We start from the raw sequence: 18,620 nt of genomic DNA on the forward strand, positions 1-18,620 counted from the left end.
GGGGGCTGGAAACAGAAAACCAGGGAACAATTGACATGTGAACAAGGCACAGCCCATTGTTGCTCACACAGGAATCGCTGCGTGAAGTCGCTCTGTCCCGGGGTGGTTTTAAATAGATATTCAGTGGGTAGATGTTTTGGTTCTCTCAGGGGCTGTCTGAGATTCCCCAGCAGTGTTAATTAGCTGGTGCTGAACCCTGTGCAGTTTGCCAGTCAAAATTCAGGCTGTGGGCTCCTTTCCTGGGGGATCACAGTGCCACTGAACACCAAATTATGGTCTATTTATAAAATCTTTAAATGTTTTGGACATCACTTTGCTTTGTAAAGGTAAGCTAAAGGGTTTTAGTTTCTGTCAGATCCTGGGAATTTGCTTCTCAGTGCGGCTCCAATGAATGTTTGCCACATTTTATTTCCTCTATAACATCCCGTGTATCAGAAACAAAAGACAGATGTGAGTCCCCATCTACGCTCAATATTAGAAAAATCTGTCTTTTCCAGGATTTTGGGTTTTTTTCATAGAAACCATCACAGTAATAACAGCACATCATCCCCCAGCATGCTCAGGGAAACAACAGATGAGAGTCCCGCAGGCTCCTTTGTGGCTCTGTCTTATCACTTTTGAATCTGAGCAGAATTCATTCCACAAACCCACACCTCCCACTCCCAAGTGGCACAGCGGGGCAGTGGCAGTCCCAGCCAGCCTGCAAACTCATCGGGGTGAGCAAAGAAAGGCAAAGCCCCGCAGCACCACGTGGGGAAACCTCAAAGTCCAGAAATGAGCGGAGCGAGCTGGAAAATCCTGCTGAGCAGCAGCGAAATCCCTGGTGGAGATGTGCCCTCTCCTGGCGACCCTGGGAAAGCCTGGAGGAACACAGGAGGCTGGAGGGACACACTTCTGCTCCCTGACTAAGCCAAATAGTCAGAAAGGTTAAAATCTTTAACGAAATAAAGCATGGTTTGCTATCCTTAAGACATTCCCCTGCCCTCTTCAGCATCACCTCAAGCCATGGATGTGGAGGAGCATCATGATCTTCCAAGAGCAGCCTGTCCAAGCCTGCCCTGGAGTTCCTGCCCACCCTTCCATGTGAAACACCCCAAGTAACATCCTCTCATAGCAAAACCATCCAGAGGGGAAAAAAAGCTGCACAGAAAATGGTCCTGAGGTGTTTAAAGTGGAGAAGCTCCACTGAGAGAGTGGTGATGTTTGGGCTCTTCTGGCAGAGCTAAACTCTAAGTAAGAAAAGCAAAATGCATTTATGTCTTTTAATTTCTTCTCTGGACTTTCTATTTGCCACCCTGAGAGACTTGGAAAGTTTTCTCTCAGTTTATGAGAGAACAAATCTTCTCTGCCATTCTATGTAAGCACCAGCCCTCAGGGATTAGGGGGAAAATGCATCTTTCACAGCAGCAGAGAGTGAAAACAAGGGGATCTTGGCTGATTTATGCCCCAGCAGTAAACACAGAGCCTTGTACTGTAGAATTACACAGGTTTAGTCACCTGGGGGGCTGGGCTGGAGCTCCTGGTGGTTTAAAAACAAACATGATTGTGTTTCTGGGTTTATTTTCAAGCTGAGGACTCTCTGCTCCTCCAGCCATGGGAGATGCGACCCAGAGCCTTAGGACAGAGATATTTGTGTGTTTTCCACATGGCTAACGTTGTATTTCTAACTCTGCAGACCAGAAAGGCTTGTAAGCAGCACCTGCCTGGCAGTGGGCAGGAACAGCATCTGGCTGTGCCAGAAACCCTCATACCAGCACCAGCCCATCTCCTGGGCAAGAACCTGGGCATGGAAAAACCCAAGCACGGAAATACCTGGACATGGAAATACCTGGACATCGAAATACCTGGACATGGAAATACCTGCACCTGAAGGGAAAAAAAAACCACCAAAAAATCCCCTGCAGGCCACAGGCACATGCAGAACATCCCAGCCGAGGGGGAGAGGTAAGGGAGTCCAATAACAACTTTAATTTGTATTAATGTGAGTGAACAACTCCGGGGCCACGGGAGTGTCATTGTGACTGCGTTAACAGGAGCTGCTGGCACTGGGTTATTGGAATGCCAAAGGAATCCACTGCACTCACAACACGTTGCAACTCGGTACTCCCTCCCAGAGGAGCCCAGTGTTGGTGTCAAGGGTTTCAGCTCGGGAGAGGGAGTGGGATTGGGATCGGGATCGGACTGGGATCGGGATCAGGAATGGGAGCAGGAGCAGGATTGGGATTAGGATTGGGATTGGGGTCAGGATCGGGATCAGGAGAGGATTGGGATACGGAGCGGAAGCAGATTGGGATCGAGATCGGGATTGGGAGTGGATTGGGAATGGGAACGGGACCAGGATCGGGATCGGGACCGGGATTGGCATTGGGAGCGGGTTCGGGATCAGGAGGGGGAATGCAATCGGGACCGGGATCGGGATCGAGATTGGGATCGGGATTGGGAGCGGGAGCGGGATCAGGACCGAGATCGGGATCGGGATTGGGATTCGGATCAGGAGCGGTAATGGGATCGGGACCGGGATGGGGATTGGCATCGGGATCAAGAGCGCGAATGGAATCGGGACCGGGACCAGGATCGGGATTGGGATCCGGAACGGGAGGAGAGGGGCGGGGCCCCGCGCCCGCTGTCCAATCAGCGCGGCGAGCGCCTCAGCCAATGACGAGCCGGCCGAGGGCTGATAAGGGCCGGCGCAGGCGCAGGGGCCGCAGTGCCAGGTGGGCTGAGGCGGGCAGCGTATTAGTCTGCGGGCGGGTAAGAGCGTGGTTTAATCCATCTCTTTGGAAGCTGCGCAGGTTGGAGCGGTGTTCACGCGTGTGCCGTGCCGCGGGGAAGGTGCCAGGTGGCGGGACTGAAGGTCTCTTGTTCTCTGGGTGGCTTTCCCTCAGAGGTGTTAGAATGCCAAGGCCTCTCCCTGCTCAGGGTTATGAGGCAAATGCTGCGCTAACTTGGTTTTTTGGTGCTAAATTAGTGCTTTTCGTGCTTCCTGTGTCAATTTAGGTCCTCAGTCGGGGCTTCCCGTGGTGCTGTTGAAGTACAGGAACCCCATTGACTGCCATCTGGAGCACTCATTAATGATGATTAATGAGTTATTATGCAAATTGGCATTTAATGATGTGAATTAGGGGATTGAATTTTTTCAGCTACCAGCCCCTAACCAATCCCAAACAAAACCCCCGTAAAACACAAGCTGCAACAAAATAAAGAAAAGAAAGAAACCACACACACACTCACAAGAAAAGGCATAAAAGGGATTAAAAAGTGAGCCCCAATGAAAAAAAAAATAGAGCCAACGAGTCCTCCGAGACCATCGGGACTAAACCGGAACCACAGAGCCCAACCCGGAAGTGAGGGCTGAGTTGCTGTTGCTGGGAGAGAGAATTCCTTAGGGATGCTCCTCAATGAACCAGGACTCTGCCCAGGCTCGGGGTTCCCACAGGTAAAAGCAGGAGTTGTACTCTCAATAAAGAGTTGGGGAGTGTTGCCCAGAGATGACGCTTTTGCTTCTGAACCACAGGAACAGTTGTTCCCACAGAATCCTGCTGGGCTGTGATTTGGGGGCAGGAATGTGGGAAAAGTGGCACCTTCAGTGGTAACAAGAGACGTACAAGAAGAGCTAAGGATGGCTTAGATGATGCACCTCGCCCTGCTGGGTTGGAAAGAGGTCATAAGCCTAATATTTGTTCTATCTGTTTTGCTAGAAAAACATTGTAGAAACGCTAATTAATAACTTGTTCTGTTTTGTTTACTTTGGACCAAAGTCTTCTCATTATAGAAAATATTATGGAGTATATACAAGAGACCAGTGGGCTATGAATCACATAATTTAGATGTTTAAACTAGATATAGAGGGGCTTAGAGTCAGGACTTTGTACACTTGGAGCAGCTCCATCAGCGAACACAGAAAAGTAAAGACTTGGTTAATATGTATAATAATTCAATGTAACCATGCCTAGAATGTATAAAATGGCTGCTTTGTATCCTCAGGTCGGCTTGGTGTGTGCAGTGAGAGCTGGCAGCTCCCAGGGCTGCAATAAATACCTTTGCTGCTTAAAGATACATTGTCTATAAACAGTTCCTTATTCTGAGATTTCTCGGCATAATAATTAGTTTCCTTGGAGCTCTCAGGATCAGGATGAAATGCTGTTTGTGACCCACTGAGCAGGGGTGTAAGTGTGTGTTTGTCCTACTCTCTGCACTCTGTGTGACACCCTGAAGTGCTCTGGGTTTTGTAGGTAGAGAAATTCCTTAATTTCTGCTGGAGAAAACCACCTGGCAGAGGCAGTTTGCCAAGGAGCCCAGAGTTCTGTTTGGAGAAGAGGGTGCTGACAGCTCCATGTGCTCATCCCCAGCCTGGCAATATCCACAGGGAACACACCGGGCAAATATCACTGGATGGAACAAAACCACTTCATGGAACAGGTTTTCTCCTGTGCAAATCAGTCCTTGGGCTGGAATTGAACTTGGGAAATCAGTTGGTCTTCCCCAGAAAGCACTATTCCAATCAGCAGTTATGTGCCCACTGCTCATTATTCACCCAAAGCAAATGTTGGTTTGGTGAATCTAAAATAACCTTAAAACAAAATAAATCACATTTTCTTCTTTTTTCTTTTTAGGTGTTGGAAGTGCCTGTCTGGCTGAGGGACTGTCAGGCCTGTTCATGGCTGTGAGTTCGTGTTCCTCTCCCTGGGGAACTGCAGACAGAAGGGGCCTCGTGTGGGCCACAAAGTGAGCAGAGGGGCAGGAGGAAGGCCCTGTGGGCAAAGGGACCTGCCTGTCATCACCAGGTACCTGCAGGGCACAGAGGGGGCACTTTGGGGGTCACACTGAGGGAATGAGTGCAGTGTCTGGGGGTCAAATCTGCGTTAATCCCTGGAAGTTCTTGTCCCTGAGGAAAGGGATGCACATCCAGGTGTGACCCAGCTTTCCATGGGTTCTGCTGTTCCAGCTGGGGCCCTGGAAAACTCCAAACTTCACCAAACAAAACTTTACCCAACTGTAACCTTTTATTTTAAGGCATCTCTGAGAGCTATTGCCTGGGATTTAATTTCTGCCAGGGAAGATTTCCCTGGCTTTAATGCTGCTGATGGATGATGTCCTGGGGCTGGAAGGGCAGGCATTTGAGGGGGGTGGGATGTTCCTGGGGGTGTGTGGGACTGCTCTGCATGCCCAGGGAAGCTCATCTACCCCCTGGAATTGTAAGGGACAAAAAGGATTTGTTTGGCTCATTTTTCCCTGCACAAGCACCTTTGGGTAATTCCTGGACAGGGCAGGAAGTCAGGGTTGTTTTAAGAGTCTTGTGCTGTTCCATGGCCAGGTTGCTCCTGGAAACAGCTTGGAAAAGGCAAGAATAAAATGATGTTTCCTGTTAGAAAATGGGGGTGTGTGATCAGAACTTGTGGACAAATTTACCGACATCACTTTCCCATGATAAACACAACTACAAGAAATGCAGATTTATTTCCTAAAGGCTTCTCTGCAGCTGGATAATCTTTGCACTTTTCTTTCATTGCTAGAATGGATTGCTGGCCTCTGTTTTATCAGCTCCAGCCAGGACAAGGTGGGATACAGATGGAGAGCCTGACAGGGAACAACCAGGGAGATCCAGGCACAGGTGAGGTGTGAGGGAGAAGTGAAGGAACAGGGATTGGTTTCCTTGTTTAGGTGCCCCAGTGCTGATGAAAACATTGGGAAACACATAGTGCTGAATGGATCCAGGGCACGAACACTGCCTATGGTTTGGTTAATTGTTTTCCTTTGCTCAGAAGCCTTGGCACAATCCTCTCCAGAGAGCAGAGAACTGCTCCAGGATAAGAGGGAATGTGTTCCTTGGCACAATCCTCTCCAGGGAGCAGAGAACTGCTCCAGGGTAAGAGGGACTGTGGTCCTAGTCCAGCACTGCAGCCATGGAAGGAGGGGAATAGCTTAGAGTAAGTGACCATCCTTTTATTACAAAGGAAAGTGAAACCCAGTAACCACTGAAATGGCCTTTATTGATCTGCAGTACAAAGGGATGAGGGATGAGAGGGGAGGTCACCGCTCCTCAGGCAGCAGGACGTTCTTCAGGACTGTTTTCATCTCAGGACTGAGGGTCTTGGGGAAGGAGATGTCGAAGTAGATGAGCAGGTCCCCCTTGCACTGGGGGTCCTGGAGCAGCGGCATTCCCTCCCCGGGAACCACCTTGCAGTACTTGGGGCTGCCGAGCAAAGGAAGGGGCTCAGAGAGCCCTGGGATGGTCCCAACCATCCACCCTCATCTCCCTCCAGACTCCCACCCACCCACACCAGGCCCTCTCCCAGCAAAATGGCCCCAGACCAGAAGAGTCACCCACTGTGGGCATCCTCCTCCTCCTGCAGCCCCAGACTGGCTGGAAAAGCCTTTGGAGCACCCCAGTGCTCAGGAATTGCCAAGCTCTTGCCGCAGGGGTTCCTCTGAGCACCCACTCACCTCCATGCTCCCCCAGATCCATGGAAAGGCCCCGTTTCCCCACGGCACTTACTCCACAATATCGTTAATGGGGATGTTCAGCAGCCTCCCATCCAGTGTCCACACATCCAGGGTGCATCCAGTCAGTGCCTGTGGAGCCCAGAGTGGCACCAGGAGCTGCTCCTGCTGCTCCAGGAGCCAAAGGTGGAGCTCTGTCCTCTCATTCCTCTCCTTACCTTTCCCAGGGGGATTGAGGCAACATAAATGAGGTTGTTGTCAGCTCTTTTGAACCTTGCATGCAGCTTCTCCTGGACAACAAAGATGATGTCAGCTGGAATGACATTGGGGCCCTGAAATTGAGGGGGAAAAATGGATCATGGGATCATGGAATTGCAGGTTGAGAGGGACAGTAAAGCTCATCCAGTTCCACTGCCCTTGCATATAGATCTTTCACACCTTCCACTAGACCAGGTTGCTCCAAGCTCCATCCAGCCTGGCCTTGGAAACCTGAAAATGATTTTACACAGGGAAAGCTGACACAAATTCCCACCCTTTTGTTGCTGCTCTCAGCTGGCTATGGAGAAGGGAAAGGTATTTTCTCTTTTTAATAAACAAAGGAGGCTTTTGTCAGACTCCTGCTCAGCCAAGGGAAATCAAACTGACTGAGTACCAGGCAGAAAACCACCCTTTCCAATTACTGGTTTTAATCTAAGAAAAACCCAGGCAGGAATGGCTCCTCAGGGTGTTTCTGGGCACAGGAATGCTGCATTGCTCCAGTGGTTGTGCTGCCAAGTGCCCTCAGCAATGGGAAACCAGAACTTCATGTCCTGGAAGAACTTTTTTCCATGGAGGTTGGCAAGGAACAGCTGCCCAGGGACAGCATGCAGTCTTCCCCTCTGGACATTCCAAACCCACCTGGAACGTGTGTCACCTGATCCAGGTGGCCCTGCCTTGGCAGGGGCTTGGACTGGGTGATCTCCAGAGCTCCCTTCCAACCTTAAGAGTTCTGGGATTCTGTGCTTACCTGGTCTCCTTCCTTCTCAAAGGTGACCCTGGTGCCACGTTTCCATCCCGGCTGCACATCGATGGTCAGGATCTTATCCCTGATGGTGCTTGTCTGGCCATCCTCGTTCATCACCTGGGGAGGAACCGAGAGGGAGGGTCAGGATGGCTCTGCTCCCTGGCATGAGATGGAGGGAAAGGATGGATCGTACTCTGTGGTGGGTCATATCATAGAACTGTGGGATCATTAAGGTTGGAAAAGCCCTCTAAGATCATGGAGTCCACATGTTCCCCAGCTCCACTAACCCCTGTCCCCAAGTGCCACATCCACACAGCTGTTAACTCCCTCCAGGCATGGGGTCTCCACCCTTGCCCTGGGCAGCCTGATCAATGCCTGACCACCAGGGAAGAAATTTTCCCTCATATCCACCCTAAACCTCCCCTGGCACAGCCTGAGGCTGTTTGCTCTTGTCCTAAAGCAGGAGAAACTCAGGGATGGATCCAGGAGACTGGGACAGCGAGGGGGACTCGGGTTACTGAGGGGACAGAGGAGACACTGGAATTGTGGGAGCCCAGAACATGCTGAGCTCCTTCTCCACCCATCTCCTGCTTCCCACCCGCTCCCACATCACCTCCAGTGCTGAATTCCCTTTGCCAAGACAGAAGAGGAGGACACTGGTTCAGCTGCTGCTGGGTTTGGTGCATCCCACTCCGAGGGGAGAGCCCCTCCCAAAATCCACCCCCTCTCTCCCCCTGGGCCCTACCCTTCGGGAGATCTTGATCTTCTTGGTGCAGCCATGGAACAGATCCTCGAGGGACACATAGAGGTCCCGGATAACTGGGGGGTCCTTCCGGAGTGCCCCTCGGCCCCGGGGCCCTCCGAAGGGTGGGAGCACCTCCGAGCCATCCTCGGCAAAGAATTCTGCAGGAGGGAGCACAGGGGTGGCCCCTCATTGGGTCACAGCTGGGGGGTCCTCTGGGGTCTTTGCCTCCCATCCTCTCCCACCCAGAACCGCCTGAAGTGGTTCTTTCCAGGAGTGTTTCCACCTCACTTTGTGTTTATGGCAGCTTTGCCTCCCTAATCCCTGTTTTTGGTGGGAATCCTCCCAGGAGAAGGTCACAGGAGCAGCTGGGGAGAGCTGACAGCCCGAACATGCACCTCCAGCCTCTCTGTCCCCCAGGATCAACCTCCAAGTTGGGCTCTGAGCTCCAAGTCGGGCTCTGAGCTCCAGGCACCAGAGGGGTCCCAGAGCATCTGGGCAGGGAAACATCTCTGGGAATCTTAAAGTTCCAAGCATGGAATTGCAGTAGCCACAGAAGAGATCACCCCCAGACCCTCCTGACATACCTGCAAAGGGGTTGTCCCCACCAAAGAACTCCTTGAAGACTTTCTCAGGGTTGTTGTGGAACACGTATCCCACGCTCCAGGGGTTGTCACTGGCAAGCTCCAAGGGGATGCCACCTTTCAGCCCCTCTTCTCCAAACTTGTCATAGATGCCTTTTTTCATAGCTTAGGGAACAAGGAGGGGTCAGGAAAGGCTGTGCTGGAGGAGAGGCCCAGCCTGAGATCCGGTTTTGGCTTGGCTGGAGGCAGGACAAGTGGGTTCCCAGCAATAGGTAGGATGGGCTCTGGAGCTTGTGCTGGGCTGTGGGTCACAACTGGGGGCACCTTCCCAGGTGGTGGTGATTTGTAATTCCCCCAGGGGTGGCAGATTCCCACAGGGATTCACACCCACTCCAGCCCCTCCTGCCCCTCCGATTCACGGAAGGGAGCCCTGGGGCACTTACGGTCGCTGAGCACATCGTAGGCCTCTGCCAGCTGCCGGAACCGCGAGGGCCCCCAGGGCTCCCTGCACTTGAGAGGGTGGTACTGCAGGGCCAGGCGCCGATAGCTGCGGGCACGGCAGGGAGGGGAGTGCCCTGAAACCGCCTCATCCCACCCTGCCATGCCAGGGACACCTCCCACTGCTATCCCTGTTGCTCCAGCCGGGTCTGGGACAATCCCAGGGATGGGGTAGCCACAGCTTCTCTGTGCCAGGGCCTGTCCACCCTCACAGCCAGGAATTCCTTCCCAATATCCATCTATCCAGGTGCTTTGTCCACGTGAAACCATTCCCTGTGTCCTGTCCCTCCATCCCTTGTCCCCCAGTCCCTCTCCAGCTCTCCTGGAGCACCTTTAAGCCCTGGAAGGGGCTCTCAGGTGTCTCCAGACCCTTCTCTTCTCCAGGTGACCCCCCCAGCTCTCCCAGCCCTGGAGTCCTGTGGCCCCTCCGTGGGGGACAGCACAGCCCCATCCCCACAGCCCACCCGGCCCCACCATGGGGCACAGGGGGAGGCCAAGGGCAGCCACCCGGGGGCCGGCCCCGCTCCCACCACCCTCCCCGGGGGTCTCCCCGCGGTCCCGGGGGATCTCTCACGCCTTCTTGATGTCATCGGCGGTGGCCCCGCGATCCAGCTCCAGCACGGCGTAGTAGTCCAGGCCCATGGCGTCCCGTTGCTATGGCGACCGCAGCACTTCCTGTCCTCGCCGGGCGGGGCATGACGGGAGTTGTATTTCTCCCGCCCACCTCGGCATTCCCCCTCCGTCCCTCTCCTCATCCCTTTTTCTTATAAACCACCCCTCTTTCCTTGAAAAATTCACTTTATTTCACTCCATACTGTGACACAGTCACTTACAGCACACACCGCCCACCCTCCCAATTATTTATTTCCCCCCTCTCCAAACAGCACTGAAAAAACCCAAAGCAACACTCTTGCAACACAAGATCCTCTCTAAATTAAAATTTGATCCCAGTTTTGTCGTAGGAAGAAATACCACCTGCCACCAAAACACTCTGCATAGAGCCTGGTCACCACAACAGCCTCAAACTTGTACATTCACATCCATGGAAAATCAGCTTAGAAGAGACATTCCAACACAGTTCTCCACTATTTGGCCACTTCAGACACTCAAAGGTCAGAAAGTTGGTATCTCCTCACTATCCCATCTCTGCAGCATGTGTAGATCTCCTTCTCCCAAGAAGCCACCTGGGGAAGAAGAGGGAAAAAAGCAGCTTTTACACAAGTGACACTTCCAAGTAAAATCTTGCTTTTTCCCTTAGGATCATTCCAGGATCCCTCATCCACAGTTTTTACAGAAACACATCTCTGCCAGAGCCACTCCAACTCCACGAGGGAGATAAAGCCAGGGAATACCACAGAGGATTTGCTAATGCAAAATACTGGGAATATTCAGGTAGAAAACTCAAGGATAAACTCAGAAAGTCAACTGTGTGAAGGGCCCTGCTGAGACCAAGGCAGCTTTCCCAGTCCTGGGATACACCACATTCCTCACCCTGTACACGGGGTCACAGTCGGCCTCAGTGAGATCCAGGACATAATCCAGGTCTTGCTGGAGGATGAAGCAGGTTCCATCCCCTGGAAGGGGAAATAAGCTCTTAATTACAGCAATTCCAGTGGGAAAAGGAGTACAGGATTTCTCCCAGCACCGCACTGGGATTACCTTGGCTGGCAATGAATCCGTCCCGGTATGGGAGCAGGGAAAGCACCGGCGCTCCCGACCTGTGGATGACCTGGATGGGAGTGCTGGAAAGAGGAGCAGAAACAAGGGATGAGGATTATTTCCCAGAGAAACAGAGACTGCCCCTGGAATAACCTGGAGCAACCTGGGATAGTGGGAGGTGTCCCTGCCCATGGCAGGGGGTGGCACTGGGGAGGCTTTGAGGTCCCTCCCAACCCAAACCATTCCAAGATTCTCAGGGAACACCCATAAAACTCCACAGCTCAGTTCCAGCCCTACACTGGAATGAGGATCAGGATCCTACAAAGACTCTCAGGTGAAGGGGGGGAATATTGATGTTAAGAAGTTTTCTGCTAAATTTATGTACATTTATTGTGTACTTGAATTATGTATGTATATAAAATCACACAGATATTTCTATACTTTAATATGCACAATACATTAATATAATAACATTGTTATTTTAATATATAAATAACAATATACAGTGAATAATAAGAAATTATAGTTATCAGTATTATATATGTTATATATAATTATTTTTATAACTCTTGATAATAATACACATTCTCATTCATATACTATGTATTATTTGTAATTATATCACTATAATGAATAGCCACACACATATATATATATAAAACACAATAATCTGCAAGGCTATTCCAAGAGGATCCTTGGTTACAAATCAAGAAGGAAAAGCTTTTCAGGAACTAAGGAGTCTGCCTGAAGCCTGTGGTCTCTTGGGAGGCACTTTCCAGAAAACATCCCCTTAAACCACCCACCTGGGCAGCAGGAGCCTCTCCAATGCTTCCCAAGAGAAAGGTCTGTCTGCCAGAGGCTCTGGAGCTCTTGGGATGCATCCCTTGGAAGTGGCACTGCCAGCCCCTCCATGTGGCTCTTTGCCCACCAAAACTCTGGCCCCAGGCACTCACTCACTTTGTGTTCCTCATATCCAGCTGGTAGATGTTCCCATCCTGAGTCCCTGCCAGGACAGAGGTGCTTGACAGGAACGTGCAGCAGTTGAAGGCGTCGGATCCCACGAAGAGGAACAGCTGAAAATTTGGGAACACCCAAGTGTCAGACCCCTGGGACACCCAGGAGGGGCAGGCACTCATTGCTGTAGGTTTTAAACAGTCTTGCCCCTGTTCCTGGTTCAGCCCTGAGCAATCCTGACTCCCCACACCAAATACAGCCAGGAGGAGGGAGGGAAGGCATCCCTTTGTTGTTCCAGGCTTTGGCCTCCTCCAGGGAACACACACAGAGGGGACACTTCAGTGCAGCCCCAAGGGCAGCAGAGCAGCCCTTCCCTGTCCCTGTCTGTGTGAAGCCCAGTGGGAAATGGAGCTCCCTGGGGTTATCCAGGCTCAGTTCTCCCCCCAGTGCTGGGCACTCCCAGGTCCTTACCGGCTGCCGGCTCTGCAGTCCCACTCCCTGCAGCTTCCCGTCCTCCCGTGCCAGCAGCAGGATTTTCCCTTCTGTCCCGACCTCACGCTCACCTAATGAAAAAAAACAGGTCATTCCAGCACCAGAACTTGTTGGGATCAAATCCTGAGAGACTGGATCACTCCCACTGAGCTTGGGGCAACATTCCTGCAGATCCCAAGACTCCAGGAGGGATGGTAGCCAAGCAGGGCTCAGTTTAACCATTTGAGCCTTGGCAAGGCTCAATTCCTGCCCACTGAGTGCTCTGCTCCCTTCCCAAGGGCACGGAGCAGTATCCATGCACTCAGCATTCCTGGTGGCAAACCTAAGCAGTTTGGGAAGGGAAATGAGGGGAATTTTCCAAGGAAGAGCCTTACTGGGAGGTGTCTCGGGCGAGCCCAGGTTGAGGGAGTCGTCGGCTGTGCCCACGGCGATGCCGTTGATGGGGCAGCCGCAGTCGGCGATGACGCCCAGACAGGCGGATTTCCCGCAGTCCCAGAGACGGGCAGTGCCATCCCTGGAGCAGGAGAGGACATTCCTGCCCCGATCCACAATGGCAGTGTCCAAAATACCTGCGTGGAAGCAAGGGCTGTGTTCAGGCAGGCACAGAAAGCACCTCATTTCCCAGGCTGACATCAACGCCCCACGACACCGTTCCCAGTGACACCAGTCACACACAGGCAAGGTGGACAGCTGGGAAAAGGGGAAGGAAGCAGCTCCCAGGAAAACTGACAAAGTGGGAGGCACCACTTGGCACAAAAGGAAGATTTTATCAATCAAGTGACCAGCAACACCTCAGGCTGAGCCAACACCACACAAAATCAGCCTAATTTGGGCAGAAACAACCTGGCACTCTGCAATGTTCCCAAGTTCATCCCTGGATAAGCCCAAAAGCAGCATCCATGTTATCCAGCTACAGCAACACCCAAAGCAGTTTCTGCAGGTGCTGAGATCCCTTAACTGCTTTATTTTACTGTGGGCTGTCAAATCTGGATGTGAAAAATGGCAGAGTTGGTTTTTAGGAGGGAACAGTCAGGTGGTCAGAGGATTTAACTGACACTTTCCCTACAGGAACAGTCACTAAACACGCCAAGCTCAAATGCCAGGATAAGCCAAGCTCCAGTGCCAGGATAAGCCAGGCAAACTGACTGCAGCAGTTTGGGCTGGAGATAAGGCAAGTCCACACTAAACTGCTGCATGATTTTCTGGGAAAAAAAAAAAAAAAAAAAAGAAAATCCAACAGGAAGAGGCTCTGGAGCTACTGAAGGTGAGCAGGAGGATCTGGGTGCAAGCAGGAGGCATTTCCAAAGCTTCTGGAAGCAGGCAGGAGCTCTGGAGAGCTGAGACTGCCTTGGAGGAGCAGAATCCCTGTGCCTCCACCTCTGGCACTTGCAAAAAGCTTACGGATTGCACCCTATTTTTAAATTAATTAATGAAGAAAAACCAGTTGGAGAGAGAAGTTTTTTCTATGACAAACAACTTCCAAGCTTTTTATTGAAGTTCTGGGAGCTTATAAAAGGTACTGAACATCAGCCCTGAGGTGCAGGGCAAGTCTACACACAGCAGATGAAGCACTTTAAGGGCTCTGTACCTCCTTTGTGACCTTTAAATGTCACTGCACAGCTGGCATCCTCTGCTGACCAGACCTTTAGCTGGGCATCCATTCCCCCACTCAGAACCACGAGGCCCGATGGGAAAAACCTGCAACAATTCACATCATACACATGGCCTTCCAAAAGTCTCTGGAAAAACAAAGAACTGTGTGCTAGTTCCATTGTTATCACCTCCATGCCATGCCAAGCAATCTGGGGAAGCTGAATTCTCACTTGGGCAAGAGGATTCAGCTCAGATCCTCTGGGTTTGTGGTGCTGGAATGGGCTTGTCTCAGTTTGAGGGGCAGAGGTGACAGGTACACTTTGGGCCTCTAATTATGTAGCAAAGGATACTAAATTTGCTTCTAATTACAGGTTCAGTGTCTTTATCCTCTGCCCAACAAGGAGCTGAAGGTCAAGCTCCACGTGAGGCACTTCCACCAGGAAGGCAGATGGGCAGGATGTGGTTAATCCAGCTCAGAAATATTTTCTAATAATTTTTTAAAATAATCTTTTATAATTTCTTTACTAATCTAATAATTTACAATCTTCTTTAATAGTTTCTTTTTTAATAATCTTCTCTGCTGAAGAGCAAATTCAGTGCTTGTACCACACAGGTCAGTGACTTGCTGCACTCTCCCTGTTGTTCCATGTTCACCCTGAGATTTCTGTCTGGATTGCTGAGCAACACTTCCCTTGGGAGAAGACACCCTTCCCAAAGGAAATGACTTAAAGCCTCTAAGATGGCAAATCTCCATCAGCTTTTCATTCAAAAGCCAGATTATTCCCAGGGTGTGAACAGCCTGACCAAAGGACTTCAGGGCCATCCCACCCAACAGCAAAGACCAAAGCCAGATCTCTTACTCTTATTTCTCCATTGGCAGCCTGCCAGATTTTCATGGTCCCATCTGTGCTGGTGGACACCCCCAGGCCTCCCCCACTGGAAATGTCCAGGCAGGTAACCTGCAGGAGGGGAAAAGCACCAAAAATGAGCTTTACAGGGAGGTTTCTGCTCCCGGGAAAGAGTGTTGGAAGAGAGCAAGGCCTTGGAGAAGGGACTGGGCTGGTTTCACGTGATGGAGGTGGGACAGAATAGGGTGGGGAATGTCCTGGTTCTGGTTGTTTTCATAGGGATTCCAGGGATATTCAGGTGGTGCAGGGTGAGCATTCCCATGTGGATTGTCCCCGTCCTGTATTTTTGTTCCTGTAAGTGTCCTTATTCCATGCTGTTTCCAGTGAATTGTTCCCTGTTCTTATCTTTACCTTCTGTGCCTCCAACTCCCCTCTCCACCTCGGGGATTGGTCCGGGGTGTTTCTCTGGGAACATGGAACTGGGGAATACCATTCCTACACCACAGTTCCATCTCCATCCCCATCCCTCCCACACAAATCCATGCCCCAGGCCCCCCGCAGTGTGAGGACACCCCCAGGGATTCCCCTCCCACCTCACAGGGACACTCACGCTTTTCTGGTGAATCCTGGGAAAAGTTGTGTACGGAGCCAGGAACTTCGTGGACACATTTTCGTGAGGACAAGAAATGAGGATGCTTTTCTAAAGGAGGAAAGAGGGAGAAAAGGAATAAGAGGTGTTGAAATAGAGGCTGCTGAAGGAGCGCTGTGAGATGGAGCCAGCTGGGAGATCATCCCAGAGCCAGGAAAATGATGGAAAGGTCAGCGTGGAGCTGGTTTTCCTGGGATGCAGGTAGGAAGGGATGGCAGACAGGACACAGCACAGCCCTGTGGGATGGCAGGAATGCAGGGCCAGGGGCAGCTCTGGGCTGGCAGTGTCCCCCCTGGGTGCCCCCCTCCCCCTGTCCCTGGCACCTTGGTGACTTCTCCGACCAGGAATCCCTCGGAGGCCGCGATGTCCGGGACACCCTGGGAGCGGAGCCCGCGCCGGGTGACGCTGCCATACAGGGTGGGCTTCCCTGGGGGCACAGCCAGACCTGAGACCCCCAGCCCCGAGCCCTCACCCCTGCCCTGACCCACAGGGACGCCCCCCAAACACCCCCAGCGCCTCCCAAATCACAGAGATCCCCCCAAACCCACAGGGACGCCCCCAAACCCACAGGGATCCCCTCCAAACACCCCCAGTCCCTCCAAACCCACAGAGATTCCCTCAAACCCACAGGGACGCCCCCAAACCCACAGAGATCCCCTCCAAACACCCCCAGCCCCTCCCAAACCACAGGGATCCCCCCAAACCCACAGGGATCCCCTCCAAACACCCCCAGCCCCCCCAAACCCACAGGAACACCTCCAAACCCCTCCTTCCCTGACCCACAGGGACCCCACACAGCCCCAGCCTCTCCAAACCCACAGGAACCCAAAAATGCCCCCAGCTCCTCCTAAATCAGAGGCACCCAAAACTCTCCCAGCCCCTCCTAATCCACACAGACCATGCACCCCTTTCAAATGAAAAGGATCCCCCTCCAAATACCCCCAGATCCACAGGGACCCCCCAAACTCCCCCAGCCCCCCAAACCCACAGGGATCCCCCCAAAACAACCCCAAACCCACAGGGATCCCCATAAACACCCCCAGCCCCCCAGACCCACAGGGATCCCCCCAAACCCACAGGGAACCCCCAACCCTCCCCTCCCCTCCCCGTACCACAGGCCCCCAGTTCCCCTCGTCCCCCCCGGGGCTGTCCCCGAGGCCTCCCCAGGCCACTCACCGGGGCTGCGGCAGCTCAGCCAGGCCTCACCCTCGTCCCTGCTGCGGAGAGAAGGCGCGGCCGTGAGCGGGGCAGGGCCAGGGCAGGGATGGGATGGGGAAAAGGATAAGGAAATAAGGACAGGGCCCACCTCAGGGCTCGGCTCCAGTCGCTCTGGATCCGCAGCGTCGCCGCCATCGCCGCCACTGCCACTTCCGCCTCCGCCCCGCCCGCGCCGGCCAATCAGCGTGCGCGGCCGCAGCCACGCCCCCTCCCGGAAGGGCCGCGAGGGACGGGGGTGAGCACGTGGGGGCTCCTGTTTGGGGTGCTGAGCTCATATTTGGGGGAGTCTGAGGGTGCTGGGGGTGCTGAGCTCACATTTGGGGGTCCTGGGTGTCCATAGGAGTGCTGAGCTCACATTTGGGGATGCTGGGTGTGCATAGGGGTGCTGAGCTCATATTTGGGGGTGCTGAGCTCACACTGGGGGGGTCTGGGTGTGCATAGGGGTGCTGAGCGGGCATGGGGGTGCTGAGCTCAATTTTGGGGGTCCTAGATATCTATAGGGGTGCTGAGCTCACATTTTTGTGTGCTGAGCCCCTCCTGGGCGCTCAGAGTGCGCAGGATGCCCCCCTGACCCCCCTCTCCCCACCCATCCCAGCCCTGCCATGGCCAGGCCGGGCCACACCTGGAGCCGCCCGCGGGCCGGGAAGGAGGAGGAGGAGGAGGAGGAAGGCGAGGACCCTCTGGACGCGCGGATCGCCAGGACGGGCTGCCTGGAGCAGCACCGGGAGCTGCAGCACTGCATGGAGCGGCACCGAGACTGGCGGCAGTGCCAGGCACAGCTCCGAGCCTTTGGAGCCTGCATGGAGCGCCGGGAATATCGGGAACAGCAGGAACAGCGGGGACACCGGGAATACCGGGAACAGCGGGAGGGCAGAGCACACCCCGCACAGTGACACCCCTGGAATGGGGGGCTCAGCCCCCTCTTGTTGTGTTGTTATCCCTGTGGGAAATTAAATCTGGGAATTAAAACATTGTCTGTGCCAGCGGGAAGGTTGGAGAGAGGGAAGGTTGGAGGGAATGGCCTCAGGCTGTGCCACAGGAAGTTCAGGTTGGATATCAGGAGGAATTTCTGCATGGAAAGGGTTGGTAAACTTTGGAAGGAGCTGCCCAGGGAGGTTTGGAGGTGCCCAAGGCAGGACTGGCCGTGGCACTCAGTGCTCTGGGCTGGGGGACAAGGTGGGCATTGGGCACAGGGTGGGCTCCATGGGCTGGGAGGGCTTTGCCAGGGTGGGCATCGAGCACAGGGTGGGCTGGGTGACCCCAGAGATCTTTTCCAACCTCAGCAATTCCATGGTTGTGGATTTCCAGCCCCAGATGTCCCAAACTGGGAGCATTCATTTGGCTCCACAACAGCCCTGCCATGGATTTCCACTCCACGTCCTTCCCAAGGCTTTTCCCAGCAGTGATAACCTCGTGTCCTACAGGATGGGATTTTTGGGAAGGGGATTTATCTCTGGGGAAGCACCAGGAAAATCAGGGATGGGGGACGAAGGGATGTTCCTCTGTTCACACCTTCCTGGCAAATGAGCCAAGAGAAACAGGAAAACTGCTTTTTGGAGGCTGAAAAGGGAAGGACATCCCAGGCTTGTGCCAGAAGGAACTTCCCAGGCGAGTTCCCAAAAATCACAATAGGATCAGGAGCACAAGCAACACATGGATAGCCCAGTCTGAGGAGGGTGTTAATGAACAAGTTGTTTTCCCTCTGTTTGGGATGCTGCTCCTTAAAAAGATGGGGAAAAAACCTCCAAACCAACAAGTTTCTGGAATAGTTTTTCTTCGACTCCACCAGACATTATGTTAGAACATAATTCCTTGGATTGTATTATTCCTGCATTAGTCACTTGCAGGGATTTCTGCAGAAATTTCCACCTGTCAAAAGCAGGAATAAAAAAACAAGGAAGACCTGAAGGAATGTAAAGCCACATTCCAGTGTGGCCCC

At 52.9% G+C, this 18,620-nt stretch overlaps 4 protein-coding genes and 1 long non-coding RNA gene across 13 annotated transcripts; 3 read left to right on the forward strand and 2 right to left on the reverse strand.

The window, feature by feature from the left end:
* Positions 1-1,915: 1,915 nt before the first annotated feature.
* Positions 1,916-2,678, forward strand: LOC139678176 (putative per-hexamer repeat protein 5). Its single transcript, XM_071568828.1, has 2 exons — positions 1,916-1,944; positions 2,138-2,678. The coding sequence occupies exons 1-2, from the start codon at positions 1,916-1,918 to the stop codon at positions 2,676-2,678; spliced, it is 570 nt and encodes a 189-aa protein (XP_071424929.1).
* A 35-nt stretch (positions 2,679-2,713) lies between these two features.
* On the forward strand, positions 2,714-11,421 carry LOC139676112 (uncharacterized). 5 transcript variants are annotated; one of them, XR_011698595.1, is made up of 5 exons: positions 2,714-2,751; positions 4,614-4,784; positions 5,514-5,611; positions 7,470-7,643; positions 10,527-11,421. It is a non-coding gene; the product is annotated as an uncharacterized lncRNA (long non-coding RNA). The 5 variants fall into 5 exon arrangements; XR_011698596.1 differs by lacking the exon at positions 10,527-11,421 and adding an exon at positions 2,998-3,436 and having other exon boundaries at positions 7,470-9,509; XR_011698592.1 differs by lacking the exon at positions 10,527-11,421 and having other exon boundaries at positions 7,470-9,509.
* On the reverse strand, positions 5,988-9,978 carry DNAJB13 (DnaJ heat shock protein family (Hsp40) member B13). 4 transcript variants are annotated; one of them, XM_071564641.1, is made up of 8 exons: positions 9,843-9,978; positions 9,214-9,317; positions 8,774-8,935; positions 8,190-8,347; positions 7,448-7,561; positions 6,660-6,773; positions 6,497-6,573; positions 5,988-6,193 (listed from the first exon to the last, which is right to left on the reverse strand). In XM_071564641.1, the coding sequence occupies exons 1-8, from the start codon at positions 9,908-9,910 to the stop codon at positions 6,031-6,033; spliced, it is 960 nt and encodes a 319-aa protein (XP_071420742.1). In that variant the 5' UTR covers positions 9,911-9,978; the 3' UTR covers positions 5,988-6,030. The 4 variants fall into 4 exon arrangements, with proteins under 4 accessions (XP_071420742.1, XP_071420753.1, XP_071420733.1 ...); XM_071564652.1 differs by lacking the exon at positions 9,214-9,317 and having other exon boundaries at positions 9,843-9,933; XM_071564632.1 differs by lacking the exon at positions 9,843-9,978 and having other exon boundaries at positions 6,660-6,731; positions 9,214-9,662.
* On the reverse strand, positions 10,059-16,845 carry PAAF1 (proteasomal ATPase associated factor 1). 2 transcript variants are annotated; one of them, XM_071564603.1, is made up of 12 exons: positions 16,770-16,845; positions 16,640-16,680; positions 15,787-15,890; positions 15,425-15,514; positions 14,827-14,925; positions 13,962-14,112; positions 12,748-12,942; positions 12,353-12,444; positions 11,885-12,000; positions 10,928-11,010; positions 10,760-10,842; positions 10,059-10,452 (listed from the first exon to the last, which is right to left on the reverse strand). In XM_071564603.1, exons 1-12 carry the CDS (start codon positions 16,814-16,816, stop codon positions 10,375-10,377), a joined length of 1,179 nt encoding a protein of 392 aa, XP_071420704.1. In that variant the 5' UTR covers positions 16,817-16,845; the 3' UTR covers positions 10,059-10,374. The 2 variants fall into 2 exon arrangements, with proteins under 2 accessions (XP_071420704.1, XP_071420712.1); XM_071564611.1 differs by having other exon boundaries at positions 16,640-16,677; positions 16,770-16,825.
* Positions 16,779-17,653, forward strand: COA4 (cytochrome c oxidase assembly factor 4 homolog). Its single transcript, XM_071564663.1, has 2 exons — positions 16,779-16,916; positions 17,277-17,653. Exon 2 carries the CDS (start codon positions 17,284-17,286, stop codon positions 17,572-17,574), a length of 291 nt encoding a protein of 96 aa, XP_071420764.1. The 5' UTR covers positions 16,779-16,916; positions 17,277-17,283; the 3' UTR covers positions 17,575-17,653.
* The last annotated feature ends 967 nt before the right edge of the window (positions 17,654-18,620 follow it).

The sequence above is a fragment of the Pithys albifrons genome, chromosome 1 (genome assembly GCF_047495875.1).
Source record: "Pithys albifrons albifrons isolate INPA30051 chromosome 1, PitAlb_v1, whole genome shotgun sequence".
Taxonomy (NCBI): domain Eukaryota; kingdom Metazoa; phylum Chordata; class Aves; order Passeriformes; family Thamnophilidae; genus Pithys; species Pithys albifrons.

What these genes read in the sequence shown, in the direction of transcription:
- LOC139678176 (XM_071568828.1), top strand. Translation starts at nt 1,916, where the DNA reads ATGCAGAACATCCCAGCCGAGGGGGAGAG. An exon ending in ATCCCAGCCGAGGGGGAGAG is followed by an intron (nt 1,945 to 2,137) that starts GTAAGGGAGTCC and finishes GTTGGTGTCAAG; the next exon opens with GGTTTCAGCTCGGGAGAGGG.
- DNAJB13 (XM_071564622.1), bottom strand. Translation starts at nt 9,538, where the DNA reads ATGGTTTCACGTGGACAAAGCACCTGGATAGATGGATATTGGGAAGGA. An exon ending in CTACGATGTGCTCAGCGACC is followed by an intron (nt 8,936 to 9,213) that starts GTAAGTGCCCCA and finishes TTGTTCCCTAAG; the next exon opens with CTATGAAAAAAGGCATCTAT. An exon ending in TGGGGACAACCCCTTTGCAG is followed by an intron (nt 8,348 to 8,773) that starts GTATGTCAGGAG and finishes TCCCTCCTGCAG; the next exon opens with AATTCTTTGCCGAGGATGGC.
- PAAF1 (XM_071564603.1), bottom strand. Translation starts at nt 16,816, where the DNA reads ATGGCGGCGACGCTGCGGATCCAGAGCGACTGGAGCCGAGCCCTGAG. An exon ending in GCTGAGCTGCCGCAGCCCCG is followed by an intron (nt 15,891 to 16,639) that starts GTGAGTGGCCTG and finishes CTGTGCCCCCAG; the next exon opens with GGAAGCCCACCCTGTATGGC. An exon ending in CTCGCCCGAGACACCTCCCA is followed by an intron (nt 12,445 to 12,747) that starts GTAAGGCTCTTC and finishes TTTTTTCATTAG; the next exon opens with GTGAGCGTGAGGTCGGGACA.
- COA4 (XM_071564663.1), top strand. Translation starts at nt 17,284, where the DNA reads ATGGCCAGGCCGGGCCACACCTGGAGCCGCCCGCGGGCCGGGAAGGAG.